General features: G+C 34.4%; 3 protein-coding genes across 6 annotated transcripts in view; 1 reads left to right on the forward strand and 2 right to left on the reverse strand.

Moving 5' to 3' along the window:
• Positions 1-1,996, reverse strand: part of LOC116016532 (dolichyl-diphosphooligosaccharide--protein glycosyltransferase subunit 2-like) — a 17,015-nt gene extending 15,019 nt beyond the window's left edge. Inside the window, exons 1-8 of one of the 2 annotated variants that reach the window (XM_031256841.1) lie at positions 1,897-1,996; positions 1,628-1,772; positions 1,226-1,418; positions 1,019-1,105; positions 839-901; positions 639-708; positions 392-456; positions 239-293 (exon numbers count right to left, since the gene is read on the reverse strand). In XM_031256841.1, coding sequence (XP_031112701.1) covers positions 239-293; positions 392-456; positions 639-708; positions 839-901; positions 1,019-1,105; positions 1,226-1,418; positions 1,628-1,770 — 676 coding nt within the window. In that variant the 5' untranslated portion in view covers positions 1,771-1,772; positions 1,897-1,996. Of the gene's footprint in view, positions 1-238; positions 294-391; positions 457-638; positions 709-838; positions 902-1,018; positions 1,106-1,225; positions 1,419-1,627; positions 1,874-1,896 lie in introns of those variants that run through there. The other variant, XM_031256840.1, reaches the window with a different exon arrangement.
• Positions 1,997-5,450: 3,454 nt separating this feature from the next.
• LOC116016890 (dolichyl-diphosphooligosaccharide--protein glycosyltransferase subunit 2-like) lies at positions 5,451-11,991 on the reverse strand. Of its 3 annotated transcripts, none has more exons than XM_031257328.1 (20): positions 11,859-11,991; positions 11,589-11,733; positions 11,281-11,473; positions 11,071-11,160; positions 10,892-10,954; positions 10,726-10,795; positions 10,495-10,562; positions 10,342-10,396; positions 9,804-9,931; positions 9,572-9,687; positions 9,397-9,466; positions 8,962-9,063; positions 8,748-8,834; positions 8,482-8,630; positions 7,528-7,639; positions 7,362-7,445; positions 6,969-7,049; positions 6,571-6,795; positions 6,217-6,339; positions 5,451-5,928 (listed from the first exon to the last, which is right to left on the reverse strand). In XM_031257328.1, exons 2-20 carry the CDS (start codon positions 11,729-11,731, stop codon positions 5,812-5,814), a joined length of 2,076 nt encoding a protein of 691 aa, XP_031113188.1. In that variant the 5' UTR covers positions 11,732-11,733; positions 11,859-11,991; the 3' UTR covers positions 5,451-5,811. The 3 variants fall into 3 exon arrangements, with proteins under 3 accessions (XP_031113188.1, XP_031113191.1, XP_031113189.1); XM_031257331.1 differs by having other exon boundaries at positions 10,495-10,559; positions 11,859-11,975; XM_031257329.1 differs by having other exon boundaries at positions 11,826-11,926.
• A 5,851-nt stretch (positions 11,992-17,842) lies between these two features.
• LOC116014760 (ABC transporter I family member 19-like) lies at positions 17,843-20,978 on the forward strand. The gene is made up of 6 exons (XM_031254708.1): positions 17,843-18,138; positions 18,216-18,376; positions 18,875-18,926; positions 19,481-19,617; positions 20,068-20,154; positions 20,432-20,978. The coding sequence occupies exons 1-6, from the start codon at positions 18,003-18,005 to the stop codon at positions 20,717-20,719; spliced, it is 861 nt and encodes a 286-aa protein (XP_031110568.1). The 5' UTR covers positions 17,843-18,002; the 3' UTR covers positions 20,720-20,978.
• Positions 20,979-21,727: the final 749 nt, after the last annotated feature.

The following is a 21,727-nucleotide window of genomic DNA, read 5'->3' on the forward strand; positions in this document are numbered from 1 at the left end:
TAAAAAAAAAAAAAAAAAAAAAAAAAAGAGCAAAGCAAACCAAGCAGCTAATAGAATTGTTATTATAGAACTCCAAAACAATTACATAGAAACAACTAAACTATTATCAAATGAATAGACTCTAAAGCTTCTAAACCATTATCAAAGGACATAGAATTAGAAATGCAAATATATTCTGAAGATATCTGTTACTCTGTAGGTAATATCTCGATAACATCAAAAGCCCTAAAATGCATACCATATCTCTCAATGCCATCAAAAAGCTTTGATACATCATTTTTCAACGCATCAATCTGTCATGAGAGCATATCAATGCAGATTAGAAAGAATAATATCCACCAAACACAGCAGTTCATGAAGAGCCAGGGATGTGGGGTGTTATTCAACTTACCAGAGAATACTCAATCTTGGAAGAGGCTAATGAAACAACGCCAGCAAGGGTCTCAAGCGCTATTCCTGCAAAAGAAAAATAATAATTAATTAATTAATTAATTGGGTAAATAATTAATAAATCACAACAAAATCAATTAGCAACTAAGAATTCTTGGAGGAAATACATCAAATTTAGTAACAGAATGCAACATTTTCTATATAATGATATCTATCAGACTGTAGAATAGCAGTAAAAACTATATTACCTGCAGCATAATAGCTAGACTCAGGATTATTGGAATTATAACGCCACCTTCCATCACTTTGGCTGAGAGCCTACAAATAACAAACAATGTCATTGAGGCGTTCAGATGAAATATGTTAATGGCAACATAATTCGTCACAAACACAGAATATCAGTTAAATGGCAAGTTATATCAAATAAGCAGTAGATATTGAATATAACCTTGATTGAATGGAAAACTCCTTTAGCATCTTTGAGATGAACATCAATTTCAGAACTCAGATCCTACAAGGTAAATAAATTATTAAAAGCAGTTGGAGTCCAAAATCAGTTCCAGTTCATGTTTTTTTTGTTGCTTGGGAGTATCATTTAGGTAAATCCAGCATATCAATTATCTATTACCTTGATAAGCACCAAACCTCCTATTGAATAGTAGAAGTCAAGAAGTGATTTGGCGCTATTTACACCTTTGAGTCTTGAGGCAGTGCGCTATATATAGTGAAAAATAAAAGATGATTAAAGAAACTATGGAATATCATGCATTGAAAAAATAATGAAAAGAAGCTGAATTTCAGTACATCATGTCAATTCATCAAGCATGAAACTTACTGCAATAACCCCATCATTCAGCTCACACTTTAATAATCCATTAACTCTCAATGCTTGAAACAAATCCTTTAAGTGCGAAGAAGGAGTCGATAGAATGTCAACAACTGACTTACAGGTGGAAGCCTTTATGTCAGCCTTTTTATCAATCCCGAGGGCATCAAACGTTCTCAAAGCCTCATAGGTTTCTTCTAGACTGAAGACAAATAAAATGCATAAAGTAATATTTATAGTAGAGACCCTACAATTAGAGCTTGCCAAACATGTGCATCCATTTCCTTTTAAAAAATTGACGAATGCATGAGGCGGCCGTTTTTGGAAATCAACTTTAAAGAGCTTAGCATCCAAACTAAGTAGTCTGATAACTCCGTTCACACAGAAATGTAAGAGTTTAATTTAACTAACCTCCCAAAAGATCCATCGGAGAGAGTAAAGAGCTCTAATGCAGCGGATCGATGAGAGTCGGAGATTGGCCTGAAGATCGCAGCTCCGCAGATCGACACGATTGTTAACGCTATTACAATGACAAATCCTAATTTTATCGCCATTCCTGTGAGCAAAAACATGTTTAAAAGACAGATTGGAAGAGAAACAAGTGCCAATTCAAATTTAATTCTAAGAATGGATTGAGATGGAAGCACAATTGCAAAGGAGATCGTCGAAGAGCTTCGTACTTTTTTGGGAGAGAAGACTACCAAGTCCGCGCCAGTGTGACTGCAACGCTTAGTATACGTCTGACTGTTCTTCAGAGACCCCGACTGAAGCGGAAATTTGGATTCCAACTAGGGATGAAAATGGGCTTGGCCCATTTGTATGGCCTATGGGCCTAGTTTGGGCAGCTCAGATATTTAGTAAAAAGTCAGACATAGGGCTATTTTTTAAGCTTATTTAGGTAAATAGGCCCATGCTAGTATGTACGTACCAATCGTTATACCTTGCACCACGGTGTACATAGCAATGTGCACCACAAACGTAAAACGACGTCGTTTCGATGTTAGTGGACGCGGACGCGAATGACTCAAGAGAATTCATTATCTATAATACACATAATCATTATCTAGAATACACAGAACGTTTGCCTAGAATACACATAATGTTTGCTCAGAATACACAGAATATTGACACAAAATACACAGAATTCATCCTCCTAACATTCGAATGCACAACCACATCACAACCTGTGTTAATAACATGAATACACAGAATATTGACACAAAATACACAGAATTTATCCTCCTAAACATTCGAATGCACAAACACATCACAACATGTGTTACTAACATATACACAAAACGGTTGCCTAGAATACACAGAACGGTTGCCTAGAATACACAGAATGATTACGTGGAATACACAGAATATTAACATAAATATAGACACCGGCCGAACCGAAAAACGTAATTTCCAAAAACACGGACAGTTAGTTTACAATACTTAAAACGACGTCGTTTATGTACGTGGTGCACATTGCTATGTGCACCATGGTGCACGGTATAATTTGCCAATATGTACAAGGTCTTGTTTTCAAGTTTACAGGTCCGGCTTATTTAGCTATACTAGTTTTTCTTATGCGCAAGAAATATGTGCCCAATATTAATATTTTATACTAAAATTTTAAATTTATTTAGATTTTAGATATTTAAATTATTGTGAATAATAATAATAATGTAAAATATTTTTATAAATTTTATATTTATATTTTAGAAAATAACTAACATATAACTCCAATATATAATACGTATATATTATTATTATAGAAGAAAATAAGAAAATATATAGTGGATGCATGTGCATGGTAACAATAGTAGAAAAGATAGCGGAAGTTATAACGGTAGGGGTATGTTTGTCTAATATATTGTAATGTACAACTTTTATAGCATAATATATAAAAGAACTTAACGGAAAAAATGAACATAAATGAATGGTATAACCTTCATTCACACTTATTATGTTTTTAGATATATATATTTAATTTAATAATATATATATATATATATATATATATATATATATATATATATATATATATATATATATATATATATATATGGTAGGGTTCCAGTGAGACCACTTGCTTAAGTAAGATCGTGAGATCACATCTTGTGCATCTATGTAAGACTTTTTAATGGTCTAGATTGATTGACACACACACTTCGTTCGCACACATTTAATCACCGTTCGCACACACTTCAACTTGGAATCTTAATCAATCTAGACCATTAAAAAATTTTGAGATCAAATATTGTACATCAATCACTGTTCGCACACATTTAATCACCATTTGCACACATTTAATCACCATCCGCACATACTTAATCACCATTCGCACACATTTTATTACCATTCGCACACACTTCAACTTAACATCTTAAATCAATCTAGACCATTAAATTATTAAATGGATGCACAAGATCTGATCTCACGATATATATATGAGTTTTCGTGAAGTTGGCCTTCTCAGGTACAGTTGTGCGGTTGCTTAGGTGCGTATCTTTGTGTGTAATTTCTATGTTTAAGGCGCGTCAATGTTGAAAGTGAACTTAAAGTTGAAGGTGTGTAATTTCCTTCTTAAGGTGCTTTGTTTGAGTGCTTAAAGTGCGTGATTTATGTACTTAAGATGTGCCATTTTAATGTTTAAAGTGCGTAATCACACAACTGCACCGGAACTCTTCCCTGTATCTGAACCTTTCCCTATATATATATATATTAAAACTAATATATTTTTATACTAAAAATATAACCCCAATTATATATGTGATCGCATTACCAAACTCTAACTCTTGAAATTTTCAATTCTATTTTGTTTTTCACTTCTGATCTTCTTGCTAATTGTGAATTTGTGACATATCCTACTTTTATCCCTAATTTCAACCGCGCCCTTCTTTGATGCATTACCACATTTGACCAAGAAATGAGGATTTGACACGCTGAATTTTTCTTTTTGTTTGTTCCCTTTGTTGCATCCAAACCAATGTCCAACAAAATGTGTTAAAAAGAAGTTTCGAACTCTTTGATTAACGAGAAAACACATTGTTGTTATTCAAAGATGTTTTTTAGAAGACTCTAGCGAACAAAGAATTACAAGAATGACCACTATAACTCTAGCTAACAAATAACCATAAGGACATGATTCTAGCCGGCAAAGAATCACAAGAAAGTCAACTATGACTTAATCAGCAAATAACCATAAAGATATGACTCTAACTGATAGTAAATTCAACCTAAACAATTCAACTCCCATAGGATGGCAAGCCAAGGTAGATCCCCTTGCCTCCTTCCTTCATGGGGACTTCATCCCTCCTATTAAAAATACGAAGGAACTCCATAAATGTCTTGTACCCTAAGTTTGTCTAACTTACACTTTTTATTTTAGCATTTATTGGTACTTTAAATATTTATATTTTAGTGTTAATTTGATCATTTCAATCTCTTTGTTTTTGTTTTTTTCAACTTCATTAGATAGGACATTCCCAAGTCCCAAGTAAGTGACAAGTTCAAATTGTTTGCAGTGAATCAAACAAGAAGCTTCGAATGGTTTAAAGCAAATCAAACATGAAATATGTATATCCAATCCCCAATCACATAAACCAAACTAAAGTTTCAAATGGTTATAGTATTTGTTTTCAAGATTGGTTAGTAAAACGTTCAGTTGTTATGATATGGACCCGAATCCACCTTGTAATGGGGACGCAGGTCTATGTTTACAATTTTGAAATTTTATGTTCACAATTTTAAAATTCTATGTTCACAATTACAGAACTCTATATTCATAATTTCATAACTTTATATTCTACATATAACACAATTTTTGAATCTATATAACAAAAATTGTGAATATAGAGTTCAAAATTGTGAATATTGAATAATGTAATTTTATATATTGAAATCTAAAATTGTGAATATAGAGTTCTAAACTTGTGAACATAAAGTTCTATAATTGTGAACATGGTCCATAGCATCATTTGCCTAAAAGGTTACTTCACCTCTAAAAAGTAAACCAAAAGCATAATAAGGTGGAATACCAAAATCTTCTTTACAAACACAACCTTTTTGCTCATTTCACCTCTACAAAGTAAACCAAAAAGGTGGTGGAAATGTGGAATACCATAATCTTCTTTGCAAGCACAACCTTTGTGCTCCTCATTTGTGAGGCAAAATATAATTCAATGTAAATTATTTCAAAATTGCGAGAAGCAGTGACACCATTCCACATGCTGCAATGCTTAAATGAAAAATGAGAAACATCTAAAGATATTTTCATATGAAACCAGTATTACAACTGTCTAACTTTCTCACACTAAGGAGCAGTTTATAGATGGAGTACTAGACAGACACATATTGAACATAAAAGTTGGTTCAAAATTTAACATCTCAGGCCTTAAAACAACTACCACACTTAAAGAGAGAGAGAGGGAAAAAAAAGTAGAAGAAGATATATCCTGAATTTCTGATGCACTAATTGTGGGAAAAATTCTATCCTCATAAGTCAATACATGATTTGGTGGGCATCTCCTACAAAACTGACTCAAGAATAGACTCTGTTTCTTCCATGCTTTTCTAGGTCATTCCTAAACAGACTCTCCGGCAGGTCACGCGGATTTCACCTTGGCTGATGTTGAAGCCAAGTGTGAGAGGGTTCTGTGTCCAACAAACATCAAAAACATTCCCAAGATTCCAAGAGCTTTCAATGTGGTGAACAAATTCAACTGCAAAAAACAAGTCAAAATTAAATTTGAGTAGCATGAAAGTTTCAGTCGACTGAGCAAGCCATGGAAGATTATGAGGTGAAAAACCTCTTATTCAGGATCGCTCCAATTATGAAATAATTTGTAATGGAAAAATACCATACTGATCAGCCAATTATGAAATAATTTGTAATGGAAAAATACCATACTGATCAGCCAATTATGAAATAATTTGTAATGGAAAAATACCATACTGATCAGAAAATAATGAATTGAAAACATTAAGTAATTAAAGTCCAAAGGGTAGACCTTCAGCCAGAAGAGAAGATAGAGTAAGAGGACAGCTGCGAGGCCAATGTGGAAAAGACTAGCAAATGTAGCAGGCACTGGGGCATGTGGGAAGTTCTTCAGGTTCACCCGCAACCGTAAAAGCTGTCAAGACAAAATAAACAAGATAATAAAGTGTTCTTGAATCGAAATCATGGTCCAGGCTTTTCTGTGATGAACAAAGTTACAACTATTGCAAAGAAAAACATATCCACTAATGATAGGTGAATTGAGCTCTAAACCAGCCCACGATCACCCAGACACCAATCAAACATTCATTTTGACATGAAGTAAAAATCATGCAGGCATAAAGAGTATATACAAAAGAAGACTAACCCCAATCAAAAATCCAAAGAAGGGCAAGAGAACAAGCGCCAGAAATGCAAGGGAAAGCTCTCTAGGAGGCTGTTTCTCTGGAGCCCTGAATATGTGAGCTATTTCTGCCTTGGGACCATATCTTGAGGAAGGGTCAATGGGCTGTGGAGGAGGACGGGCTGCCTTCTCAGGAGGATCTGGCAGATCTAATTCAACATAGCCCAGGGATTTCAAGAAAGAGTTTTCCTGAAGAAGATAAAATACCCAGCTCAGTTTTTTGCCCAAAATACAGCCTTTGCCACAGCCCAAGGTTCCAATAGTTGTTTCTTTTTCATGAGCAGTGGTATCTGGAATTACCGCAGAGCCGGGGTTGGGGAGGGGAAGATGCCCATTTTAACTTTTAATCAAAGCATGCTTACCATAACAGAATCACCAATTGTGAGTTGAATGTCATATTTGCCTGACAGATAGAAGAGCTTCTCAACGAGTCCAAGAAAATCCTAACAACACAGAATTCCATTCAAGAACCCAAGGTTAGAGATGGAGAATGGATGAAAGGCTGCATGAATGAATAAATAACATGACTGAGCACAACTTTCTATTCCCCAAAAATGATGACAGAATATCACTACTTCCATGAAAGAGCATTACAGATTATTAAGCATCTGTTGGATAGGATTGAGCAAAATAGCCAGAAAAAAAAAATGTAATGTCTACAAACTGTAATATGACAACTGTGCAGAACTGCGGATACCTTTAAAGGTAAAGAAATTGATCCAAGTTTAACAAATAAATGATTTAAAGAACTTAACTAGTATTAGCTCAAACTGCTTTCCAGAGTTTCCCACCACAAAGATATGTTCCACTTTGCTCTCATGTCTCAACTTGAGGAATACCTGCATAAAGTAACATACATTTAAGTATTTAGATTACTAATACAACCTAAGGAAAAATAAACAAATAAACCAGGCTGCCAACCTGGTGTGGTTTGAAAGCATGCCCAAGAGGAGTGGTCAACTGAAAATCTAGCCGCAGCTTCTGAAGGTGGTTTGCTTGTAGAGAGACAGATTTCTCCCCAGCAAAATTCAGCCTGAATCATATGTTAATGAATACGGTCACATGAGCACCAAGTCAAGAGAAGTAGCATGAATGCACAACCATGAACCAAATATCCCATGACCACTGACATGCTTATTGTAGAACATGTATATAGAATATGAACTGTGTATGTATTGAACTGATGAAAAGGAAGTGTCAAGACAGGTATTTATACATGCTAGTAGAAGGGTTATCCAAGCTCTCACCACTCATTTCAAATTCAAATTGAGTAGTTGAGAGCTATTCTCTCGACCTCCCTCAATATCTTCCAACACTAATCCTCACTAATTTTGCATCATATTTCACACACGAAAGCAAATCAGTATTTAATTAACTTTTATGGAAGCATTAAGGCAAAAGGTAATTGACTGAACTTCCTTGCAAGAGGAAATATTACCAACTTTCTTTCTAAACCTATACATGGATACATGCACCAATGAACTCTGAGCTAATACTAATGGATTTAACAGAAAGAGTACGGTACGACTCCATGCATGACAAGAACAAATTCATAATATAACTTGGCATATCAAACAGTGAGTTCAGTTTGTTAAGTCTTGGTGTGCAAGTTGGCAAACTAGAAAAAATAAATTACGGAGTACAAAAAACCTAGATGCTACAACTATATTTAAGAAAAGCTGAAAATGATGATATCCCAATTCCCAAATGTAAATGGTTTAAAACAAGTAGGATTTCATCATAGACACTCTTGCTACTACTGGACCAGTGAAAATTTTAATGTCAACAAACAGAACATTCTTTAGTAATGCTGCATGCAAATGCTGAGAGAAACAAAATGTGGAATAGGAAAGAGGAAGAAATATATCAAAATACTTTTTTTTAGTTTCCACATTTCCAAGATCACTGTCAAGAATAGTAATTTCTGCATGGTCAACTGTGACAACTCCTGTAACGTATATGGGGAATTTGCTTCTTCCACCTGTAGCATAGATTTTTTTATGTTCTGGATCATGAAGAACAATCTGCACAACAAGGCCGAGAGAAAAGGGAGAAAACCATGGATATCATTCTAAAGAATGGGGAAAGATAAAAATGAGAAGGAAGCAAATCTCAAAAGGAAACAAGGAAGGGGATCATACCTCAAAACTAAAAATGTAACTTCCAACATCAATGCTTTCTGGCAGAGCACCCAAATGTACTTTATTTTCAGGATCAAACTTCAGGTCCTGAAGCATTTGGGAAGAAAGTTATAAAGAGTATAAGGAATGAAAAGATGCCACAAATATAACTAAAATGTAAACGAAAGAGCCATATATGTGGTCATGGATATAAAACACAATAGGCTCTTAGCACCTGATCAACTATTGATGCATCCTTTGAACCTGAGACAAAAACCTGCTTGAGTCTTACTGACAGAGGAGGTGCTGTAGATCCCAAAACAGTGTTAACATGCACCTAATAAGCCCAATTAAACAAGTCGATTAATTCAAAAGCAAGCAACTTGCTCAACAGATCCTCAGTACAGATAGCTAGGCTGCAAGAACAAATCTAGTCAAATTCACATGTGAAGCAAATCTCCATCAGTTCATTCTTTCAGAAAGTCATAATACTCTTGAAATCCATGCCACTCAAAAATCACTAGGCAAACCAAAGAGGAAAGAGTGCAAAAATAACAACAACAACAATAATACTTAAGCAAAAGAAAGAAGCATTTCTTTGAGATATTTGAAAGTTTTTATGTATACAGCACCGAAAGGAAAGGATACGAATGTAAACTAAATGGCACACCTTTAGTTGGTCTTTTCTAGTCAATGACAGCACCGTAGTTGGCAGTGACAAAATCAAAGGAATATAAACCCTATACCCAAAACAAAAGTCTCATATGTTAACAAAATGAAAAGATAGGTAATCAGATCAGCTAGAAGAGCCTCAAAAATGGGGAAAAAAATTCTCAATCACATACCTATTGTCTTCCAAGCAGGCCAATGCATCAATTTGGTAATACAAGTCCTTTTCATTTCCAGGGATACCAATACCAAGGAAAAACTTTGCTAAGCCTAAAATCTTTTCCCCTGGAAGCTGCAAACCCAAAAGTAAAATAAAAAGTAGCATCAATATGATAGACAGACAAGAAATCAATACACAAACACATGCACTCACACACAGCGAACAAGACCATTTTCACTGAGACATACATTTAAATTTTCACCCGTTATTGTTGCTAAAGCTGTGATACCACGGACTATTGATGATGAAGCTGAAAGAGGACCCTGATGCCCATGTGCATCAACAAGTTTCTCATCAAAATAATAGGCTCCATCATCTGCAATATGAAAACAATGCCAAATTTTGTAAGAATGTTGTTCTTGTACTTAATTGTGTTTTTATGCTGCAAATAACCAATATCAAGAAGCTAAAACAAATTTTAAAAGTATAAAACTGATTTCTCACTTTAGATCATTAGACACATTGCATTCTTTAAAAAAAAAACAAAAAAAACAAAAACAAAAGAAGAGCAGAGCAAAGCAAACCAAGCAACTAATAGAATTATTATTATTATAAAATTCCAACACAATTACATAGAAACATCTAAACCATTAACAAATGAATAGACTCTAAACCTTCTAAATCATTGTCAAAGGACATGGAATTACAAATGCAAATATATTCTGAAGATATCTGTTACTCCATAGGTAATATCTTGATAACAACAAAAGCCATAAAAATGCATACCATATCTCTCAATGCCATCAAAAAGCTTTGATACATCATTTTTCAACATATCAATCTGCCATGAGAGCATATCAGTGCAGATTAGAAAGAATAATATCCACCAAACACAGCAATTCATGAAGAGCCGGGGTTGTGGGGTGTTATTCAACTTACCAGAGAATACTCAATCTTGGAAGATGCTAATGAAACAACACCAGCAAGCGTCTCAAGCGCTATTCCTGCTAAAAAAAAATTAATTGGGTAAATAATAAATAGATCACAACAAAATCAATTAGCAACTAAGAATTCATGGAGGAAATACATCAACTTTAGTAACAGAATGCAACATTTTTTATATATAATGATGGCTAACAAACAGTAGAATAGCAGTAAAAACTATATTACCTGCAGCATAATAGCTAGACTCAGGATTATTGGAATTATAACGCCACCTTCCATCACTTTGGCTGAGAGCCTACAAATAACAAACAATGTCATTGAGGCGTCACAAACACAGAATATCCGTTGAATGGGAAGTTATATCAAATAAGCAGTAGATATTGAATATAACCTTGATTGAATGGAAAACTCCTTTAGCATCTTTGAGATGAACATCAATTTCAGAACTCAGATCCTACAAGGTAAAAAAATGATTAAAAGCAGTCGGAGTCCAAACTCAGTTCCAGTTTTTTTTTTTTTTTGGCTTGGGAGTATCATTTAGGTAAATCCAGCATATCAATTATCTATTACCTTGATAAGCACCAAACCTCCTATTGAATAGTAGAAGTCAAGAAGTGATTTGGCGCTATTTACACCTTCTTTGAGTCTTGAGGCAGTGCGCTTTATATAGTGAAAAATAAAAGATGATTAAAGAAACTATAGAATATCATGCATTGAAAAAATAATGAAAAGAAGCTGAATTTCAGTACATCATGTCAATTCATCAAGCATGAAACTTACTGCAATAACCCCATCATTCAGCTCACACTTTAATATTCCATTAACTCTCAATGCTTGAAACAAATCCTTTAAGTGCGAAGAAGGAGTCGATAGAATGTCAACAACTGACTTACAGGTGGAAGCCTTTATGTCAGCCTTTTTATCAATCCCGAGGACATCAAACGTTCTCAAAGCCTCATAGGTTTCTTCTAGGCTGAAGACAAATAAAATGCATAAATCAACTTTAAAGAGCTTAGCATCCAAACTAAGTAGTCTGATAACTCCGCTCACCCATTCACACAGAATAGTAAGCATTTAATTTAACTAACCTCCCATAAGATCCGTCGGAGGGAGTAAAGAGCTCTAATGCAGCGGATCGATGAGAGTCGGAGATCGGCCTGAAGATCGCAGCTCCGCAGATCGACACGATTGTTAATGCTATTACAATGACAAATCCTAATTTTATCGCCATTCCTGTAAGCAAAAACATAGTTAAAAGACAGGTTGGAAGAGAAACAAGTGCAAATTCAAATTTCAATTTAATAAATGGATTGAGATGGAAGCACAATTGCAAAGGAGATCGTCGAAGAGCTTCGTACTTTTGGGAGAGAAGACTACCAAGTCCAGCCAGAGTGACAAGACCCCGACTGAATCGGAAATTTGGATTCCACCTGCGCCCTTCTCTGACGTATTACCACATCTAACCAAGCAATGAGGATTTGACACGCTGGAATTTTCTTTTTGTTCCTTTCCAAACCAATGTCCAAGAAAATGTGTTAACAACAAGTTTCAAACTCTTCGATTAATGTGAATGATCTTGTGGTCTAGCGCGAATTATATTGTGGACCATGATCATAGCTGATATTGCAGTTGTGTTGAACGGATACTGCAGTTGTGTTGAAAGGAAACTGCAGTTGCACGGAACAGAGGTCATTCATCCGTTCAACACAATTGCAGTATCTTTTCAACACAACTGCAGTATCCTTTCAATATAACTACAGTATCCGTTCAACACAACTGCAGTTTCAAATGGATGACACGGCCTCTGTTCTGCGCAACGGATGACACGGCCTCTGTTCTGCGCAACTGCAAAGTTCCCTTTAATACAAGTGTAGTATCAGTTTAACACAACTCTCTGTTCTGCGCAACTGCAGTTCCCTATAATACAACTGTAGTATCAGTTCAACACAACTGCAGTATCAACCATGACCCATGGTCCACAATGCATTGTGAACCATGGAAGGCAGATACTATAAATAATGAAATATTACATTGTAACAGAGTTAGTAGATGACCCATGGTCCACAATGCATTGTGAACCATGGAAGGCAGATACTATAAATAATGAAATATTACATTGTAACAGAGTTAGTAGTACTAAAAAATTGTTCTAGAAATTTCACTGTGATTCTAGTCAGTAAATAATCATATGGGTCATATTAAAGACAATGGCCCTGTTTGGTAAATAATTGGTCTATCAGTCAATTTTGACCTATTTAACCATTATTAGTTGTTTGACTTGGTTAAAAAATCAATATAAGTGTTTAGTTAATAAGTTTTTTATAACTCCAAAATACTAAATTTCAAAAGGCTACTCAAAGCAGCTTTTTCAATTAGTCTTTTGAAGAAAGAAATTATACCAAACAGCTATCAGCTACCAGCTAATTTACCATTTACCAAACACTCAGCTAATATTATCAATTTACAAACACAACCTTTTTGCTCACTTCACCTCTACAGAATAAACCAAAAAGGTGGTGGAAATATGGAATACCATAATCTTCTTTACAAGCACAACCTTTTTTGCATTGCTCCCTCATTTATGAGGCAAAATATAATTCCAAGTAAAATAATTTCAAAATTGGGAGAAGCAGTGACACCATTCCACATGCTGCAATGCTTAAATGTAAAATGGGAAACATCTGAAGATATATTCATATGAATCCGATATTACAACACATAAATCCACCAAGAAAGCAATTAAGAGGAGCCTCGGATGTTCTTTTACAAGGCATAAAATAGTTGGAGTCAATTCTCAACCGTCGTACATTCTACGCGTAATGAAAAGCTTAAGCAACAACATTTGATGATCCACACCCTCTATTGCAAAGTCAAACCAAAGAGCATTACAACTAGGTAAAACCTCGATAGAGTTGGAACAATCAATACTTCGGAGGTGGCTTCTGAGTGGGCAGCAAACCAAAACGCTTCTTAAGGAGAACTCTCTGCCTTGAGTATTTGTCATCAGGAGAGAACCGAGCTGCACAAATTCATAGAAGTTCAAATACATAAGTTATATAAGTGATGCTTGCCTTGCTATGCTTATGTGCCATTAACAGACCAAAAGAACAAATGTTTGTACCCTCAAAGTTTTCACTTTCCAACACTGCACACAGATGAACATATAAGAGTGTGCAGGGCGTTGGAACTCAAAATTGAGTTATTTCAACTATATTTCACCTCCTTCCAAAAACAATATGTTTTTCCAATATCCTATTCTGCCTATTTTTAAAATGTGAGGGGGTGCCAAACGACAAATGTAGAGTAGAAATTTTAAAAAAAGATTGCATAGCACATAAAGGATATCAAAAAATTTTAGAGTGGGAATTGTACACCATTCCATGAATCATGAATGCACCTCTGCTTTTACCAACGCCACAGAAAATCCTATACAACCTAACAATCTTCCAATGACTATGTCGGGCCATCTCATAGATAATACTTTATTAATAAATGGAAAATACATCTCCATTATCTCAATAGTTCATTGGTGCATTAGAATCTCTAAGTTGCCACCAATACAAGCCATTAAACTGGAATTTTAGTTTTAAGATCTCCTTGGAAACTAGAAACACTAGCACATAATGGGAAAGTATTGGGGGTGGACCAGTGGTAGGGTTTGAAGAAATACCTGGATGAGCAGATTGTGTAGCCAATCCTACTGGTGATTCTTTCTGAAAGTTCCAAAAAAAAAAAAAAAGCAATAATGTCAGGCAACCTGAACACATGGTTGGAAATAGGCATCCGAGGTGTTCAAGAAGTGAAAGTCATTACAGACAAATAAAATTGCTAACAAAAGGAAAGAACAAAGGCATCAGTATTAAAGAGGTTTCAGCCAGCCCGCACAAGAAGACAGATGTGCTTACATTTTTATATTCAAGTTACATGTAGCTTTAATTTTTGTAACTTTCATTTGCAATATGGTAAAGCCATAAGGGTTTTGGCATTAACTCAATTGCCAACCAAAAAATTTTGATTTAATTCAGACAAAAAAAAAAATCCTTTTACAGTTCATTGGTGAAAATAGCACTTTGGTGATATACAAAAAATCAGAACTTATCAACTATCACAATCAGCTATGTTTTCAGAAGTGAAAATATCTCATCTTGAGTGCAAACTGCAAACAAATCCAATTAGAGCTTCAAGGAACCTAGAGGAGAGAACTACAAGTCCATGGAACAGAGAAAGAAACTACTCATATATATATGTATTACAAAACTTTGACTTTCTGCTCAAAAGCCAGAAACATTATAATCCTGGTTCAAAATGAACAATCACACCATTGATTAGGACCCTAAGTCACACATCTAAAGGCCCTGGGATTGGTAATTCCATCCCCCACATGGGAAAATAATTATTCATAGTACTAAATACCGGTATTATTAGTGTGTACCACAGTTCTTTTACATTTTTAAAAAAAATGGACAAGGAGAGAATGATAACAATCCCTTCATGTTAAATCCAATGAAGTGTACAAAGAATGCTTCGCGTCCCCTAATTCTTCAAAGTTTTACATAACTTTTGTGTAAGTTCAAGCCCACAAAGAATAAAAGCCGGAAGGATAGGGCTAGCCAAGTTGGTCAGGTCAATTTGGTAACCACAATGTTACAAGTTCAAAATGAGTAATAGTTGTGGGTTTCCCTTGCAACTCAAAAAACTCAAAGGACAGGTTTACAACAGAATATCTAAGAAATTCAAAAAAGTTCACATATTTAAGATCAGAAGGACAGTTTTACAACACAATATCTAAGAAATTCAAGAAAGGTCACATATTTAAGACAATAAAAGGATGCAATTAACAGGAAAACAAAAAAAAAAACATACGAAAAAGGCAATTGCACAATGAACAGGAAGAAAATACTAATCATCTTACCTTGGTCGTATAAACTTTGTCGCCCTTTTCGTTTATGTAAAAATGGAGATACATGTTTGCTAGTTGTCTGGCAAGAGCAAGAGCTGAAAAATAATTAGAAAGAAAAAAAAAATGTAAACTTTATGAATACAAACCTGACTTCAACACACGCAAAATAACTAAATAAGCACTATACAGACGAATAGAAACGGAGAAACAGCAAAACCCAGATGGGAATTAACAAAAAACTTTGATCTTTTTTACTTGGTTTTGCTGTTTCTCTCTTCCATACACCGAAACCAGGACAAAAACCCTAGAGCTAGTAGCTCACCTTATTAGTCTCCTTCTTCCTAAGCCGTGGATGCAGAGCAGCAGAGGTTTAAAACCTAAGTAGGGTTTTAGAACACCTTCGTAAAAGAGCTGACAGGATAAATAGACAATTGCAAAATATACCAGGGAAGCTTTTTCAGCTTTTACCCCACAATTATAAAACCATTCTATATTTAGTCCTATATTATTAATTTTTGTTATATTTGATTCTATAATTTTTAAATTATTATCACAATTTGATCTCTTTGATTTAATTTTCTAGGTGATTAACTTTCAGACAAATAATTTATTTTAAAAGGTAAAATTGTCATTTTCATTTCCATTCTCGAACAATTTAAGAAAAAAATATTTCCTCTATCTCATTTTATATATTTGATTCAGTTAATGTGTTCTATTAAAATTATTTTTATTTAATTTTTAATAATAGTAAGTTTAGTATTTGTATATAAAATGTATATATTTAGAAAATAATACAACAGATTAAATTTAAAATACTTAAAAATTACTCAAGAAAATCAACAAATAATTAAGAATTAGTTTGATAAATGAATAATAAACAAGACAAGAAAGATGGCATATAAAGTAATAAAATGACAATTTTATCCTTTAAAATAAGTCACTTGTAACTGAAAATAGTCTAGAAAATTAAATGCAACAAGAATTTAAAGGTCATATAACCAAATCTACATCTCCATCATAAGAGTCAATAATGTTAGGGTTATAACGGGAAGATAAAATGATATTGTAATTATTTACTTAAACGAATAGTTCATATTATTTTGATTTTAGTAGTCTTTTATGATTTTCCTTCTTTGTCTTCTATTATATTATTTTATTCCCTTAAATAACCTCACATTCCGTTAACTTTTAACTTCAGTAACAAAAATTATTCATTATGGACAAATTTAAAAAGAGATATAATTTCATTAGTTATTGATAGGGAATATACCCCGAGTATACCACCATACGCGTACTATATGTATGTCCATCGTACGGTTATTAGCCCTATAAAAAAGACTTGGGTCCTTCATGATAGGGACTTTTGGCCCATCTTCACACTTTCTCTCTCTAACAAAAGACTCAAGAAGCCATGCTCATGTCTCTAAATTGTTCAAGGTTAATTCAATAAAAGATGTGAATTCAGAGCTACTTGATGGACCTTTTCTTCATTATTCATACCACTTTCATATACACATTATATACATAGATGATTTTACGTTATCAGATATATAGACTTTATTTTTTACAATAAAAATTATTCATTATCAAAAAATTTTAAAAAGATATATAATTTCATTACTTATATTGTCTTTGTTTTTTACAATGCAAAAATTCATTACATTCAATTCAAATTCATTAATTAATTATATTTCACTACATTATTCATTATTTTCGTTTTACACTATCTTGTAATTAAATATTCTGTATCAATGTTATAATACAAAATAATGTTATATATTTATTTACCAAGTATTCTATTAATAACATAGAAAAAATTTTAAAAAAAATTAAAACCAATCATATTAACTACTTAGGGAGGATTTGTTAGCAAAGAAGACATTTAAATAACCCAATAAATTGAAGCGAGAAACTACTCAGTAATATTTTATGGACTATATCGCAGTTGTTTACTTTAAAGGTAAATCGTATTTATTTATTAATATGCTTTAAAATGTATACATTTTTATTACCAAAAGTAGTATTTATTTATACTATCGTTTTTAGACTAAGTATTTTGACTATGGTTTTTATAAAATTACAAACATATATTTTAGTGACAATTATAATCAATCTTTCATATATTATCTTGTATTCATATACTTTGAATTATCGATTTAAATAAACAAATTGAACATTTAATTACATATGCATGAACATCTCTGATATAATCCTGTATTGATATACTTATTTAAAATAAATATTGAGCATTGTGAAAAACTAATTTTTTAAAAAGAATGAATGATCCGAAATCTCATAGAGTCATAGTTATGAGATTTATTTAAAAAAAAAAAAAAAATCTATTCGAGGGTACAAAACTTATTTCCTTTTACAGTGAAGGGCCGAGTTTTAAACTATTACTAATTCAAACCCTGTTGAGTTTATAATTTTCGCCGACAACCCCATTGCTCAGTAGACGTGTAAGCATTCAGTCCCTGGATTCCTGGAAGAGGTCGATTGAGGTGATTGGAGACTTTACTTCGTAGGCTGCTTTATAACACGCCACCGGAAACCCCATTGATCGAATACCGGAGCACCGGAGGCCGACGGAAAAGGGGAGAACATGGCGGCAGAATCAAAGAGTATACAAGTGAGTGGCATGCAATTCGGGTACGATTTCCAAACGCCCTTGTTCTTCGACTTCAGCCTCAAGGCTTCTCCCGGATCTCGATGTCTGCTCGTCGGCGCCAATGGATCCGGTATGCCCATTTACCCGTTCTAGACCTTCAGCGCTTTCAATTTCTCAAAAATGTCGTTTTTTTTTTTCTTCTTAAAGGGAAGACGACTCTGCTCAGAATTTTGGCGGGGAAGCATATGGTGGGTGGGAAAGATGTTGTGCGGGTGCTAAATTTTTCAGCTTTCCATGACACACACCTTGTCTGCAGTGGTGACCTAGCTTATCTTGGAGAATCTTGGAGCAAAAATGCTGGCTCTGCTGTAAGTCAATTCTGCTGTTTCTTTGTTCAATGTTCTTTAATGTTTGAGGTTTTTTTTTTTATTTAATTTTTTTTATTTTTATAAGTGCACTAGCCGGCTAAACCCTGTGGTCTAGTAGCACCGGTCCCACTCTCATATGGGAGGTTGTGCGATATTGACTCTTTGTGATTCAGTAGGTTGAGAAAGTAGTTATGTAAAAAAAAAAAAAAAACAAAAAAAAAAAAAGAAAGAAGAAGAAAGTAGTTATGTCGGTAGTACTAAAAAAAAAAAAAAAAATGCACTAGGCCCGCTTGTGACCCTAGCGGACCAGCCTAGGAGTTGACTGGCTCAAACCACCTACCAAATAGGCCGCTTCTGCTAAGAGTCGGCCAAGTCAACAGCCTGACCAATTTAGTTGGATTGCCCCCTATGTTTGAGGTGACAACTGATGTATGTATGTACTGGCTGTCTGATCTTCCTTGGTAGCATAAAGGTTGTTTCTTTTTTGTCAATTTTCAGGGGGAAATCCCACTCCAGGGAGACTTCTCAGCTGAGCATATGATATTTGGAGGTGAACTAAATCTTCTATGCTTTTTCTCTTTGTTCATCTTTATATGGCTTCTATGAGACTTATGGAATCACAAAAAGTGGACATAAAAAGTTTGGCTGTGTTACAAGTGATTATGTAATGACTATTGAGAAACTCACTGTAATTGTTCGCCACCATGAAGTTAAGTTGCAATGAATTCAAATGCACGGTTGTGCTGTTCATGATCCAAATTCCTGGCTAATTTTGAGTTTCAAAGATTCCATTAAAAAAAAAGTTAATATATTACTCCGTACAATGTGTTGAGTACTTTGAACTGTCCTGTCCTTGGAAATCTCACAGCGATTGCATTAATCACCATGTTAATAAGATTGGGATTTGAAATTCATTATTGCCTTAACTTTTTAGTCAGGAGAAAGGATATGAAATCCACAAATCTGAGTTCAATCTAGTATTTTCATTTTTCAGGATGTAGATTTTAGCTATTGTTTCTTTTAATGTACATCAATCTGTTTTTCTGTACTGCTGTGTATGACCAGCCACTTAGCTCATTTTCTCGTTCCTTGTTGTGGATCTAGTTGATGGAGTTGATCCTATTAGGCGAGAGAAGCTGATTGAACTGCTAGATATTGATCTCCAATGGCGGATGCACAAGGTCTCTGATGGTCAGCGGCGTAGAGTGCAGATCTGTATGGGCCTTCTTCATCCCTACAAGGTAAATCCCGTCCCATGTTTGTTGCTTTCTTGTTTGTCTATGTCAATGTGCGAGACATGAGTTTGAAAGTTATGTACTCCTAACTTTGAAGATGCCCTTTATATTATAATATATACATTATAATATTGGCAAATGCATTCATTGTAATGCCATGTTCATCTTATTACTTGTTCTTTTTTTATTTTCAAGATTTGTTTATAAACGGGTTAGGATTCAGGCAAGCCTCATCCATTTAACCAAATAAAGATATTAATTTGATTGAAAAGAAGGTTCAGATTCTGAGAACCTTGATGTGAGTCATTGCATGTAACTCTCTTTTTCCGTGCTCATGTTGTGATTAACACTAGACAGTTTCCTAATTTCGCTCTGTTGTCATCTCATGTGAACATTGTATCAACATATTGTTTTATAAAAGTTATGTGGTCCATTTGAGTATTGTTTTTTGCACAGGTTCTTTTGCTAGATGAGGTTACAGTTGACCTAGATGTTGTTGCAAGGATGGATTTACTTGATTTTTTTAAGGAAGAATGCGAGCAGGTATTTAATTGCTCTCTTGTTTTTTTAATACCGACTGTTGTTTGTGTACATATGAACTAAGCCGAGCCACTGCATCCATGACTATGACAGATCTAGTAGCTACAAATAGGTTTTGGATTTTGTTTTTCCACGTGACTTTACCAAATGCGTGATCCTAATCTTGCTAAGCAAAATGAAAACGTTTTGTGGTAAACCACACATTACTTCTGATGCGTGATACTGTCATAAGAAATTGAGTCTGTTTGAATATTTTCTTTGATCAATTCGTTGACAACAGAGAGGTGCTACGGTAGTGTATGCAACGCATATATTTGATGGATTAGAGACATGGGCGACAGATCTAGTCTACGTTCAAGATGGTGTTTTGAAGAGGTCTGAGAAGTTATCAGAACTTGCCGAGCTGAAGACTAAACCCAATTTGCTCTCGGTGGTGGAGACCTGGCTTCGGTCTGAGACCCCGATTGAGAAAAAGAAAGCCAGCAATAATCCAAGTGCAGTTAAGACATCTTCCCCGTTTGATGCTTCTCCCTTTCGCTCGACTAGACACATGGCGTATTATCGCTGACTACCAGTTCAGGGTCTATCACACAACAATAAAGAGCAGTCCAGGCCTGGTTTGTAAGGAGTCATTGCTTGTGACATTTTTTTTTTATTCATTTGAGGAAATTGTTTACTATCTCCATACACCATATTGTCCTGTATGTATAACAAATATAAACATCTCTGGCCTGTAAGCCTGTAATTTGTCTTGTTTGATGCTATCAAAATGGAGTAATGTTATGATCCAAACAATAAAAAAAATGGATTTAAGCATCTTGTGTTTACTAGTGTGGTGTTGTTTTTATAAATGTCTAATCTTTTCTGACGAATTGAGTATGAACTTTAAAGGATGGCAAAGCGCTCATTCAAAGGTTTTAAAGTAGTTGCATTTTTAAGACTCAAACCTGTTGATTTTAGGAATTTCGAAGAGTAGCAAATCACTCCCACAAGGTTTAAGATAGTTGCATTCTTACTCGTAAGTTTTAGTTATAAGTTAGTTGCATTCTCACTCATGAGTTTTAAAGTAATTACGGAATCAGACGAAGGTTGAATGGCCATTCGATTCATTAAGGGGCATAGTGATGCCCTCGCTTAGCACTATTCCTGGACCTAGCAGGAATAGCAACAAATGGGTGAACTATACGCATGTACTTTGTAGGGCTCAAACCTAAAGTTTTAATTACGTTAGAAAAAAAATCACGTAATCTTATTCACACCTTATAAGTATACTTTTGTAATTATTAATTCTTGAACATTTAAAAGAATGGTCACACTTGACTACGTGAAGGCACATCCATGTGCTAATGTTTGAGATAGTCAAACTATATGACCACTAAACAATGCATTTATGCAGCCTGCAAAACTCTGTGCTTATTGATTCATAATAAGATAATCAATATCATGATTTGCGGACAACAGCAATGGAATGGTCATAAAGCCTCATTCTTCTAACATTTTTAAAAGAAAACCAGGCCACATCCAACCAAGTTTGAAGTGCTATGATGTTATTGCATCTGAATATTGTCCAATTTCA

This window comes from Ipomoea triloba, chromosome 4 (assembly GCF_003576645.1).
Source record: "Ipomoea triloba cultivar NCNSP0323 chromosome 4, ASM357664v1".
In the NCBI taxonomy this organism is placed as follows: Eukaryota; Viridiplantae; Streptophyta; class Magnoliopsida; order Solanales; family Convolvulaceae; genus Ipomoea; species Ipomoea triloba.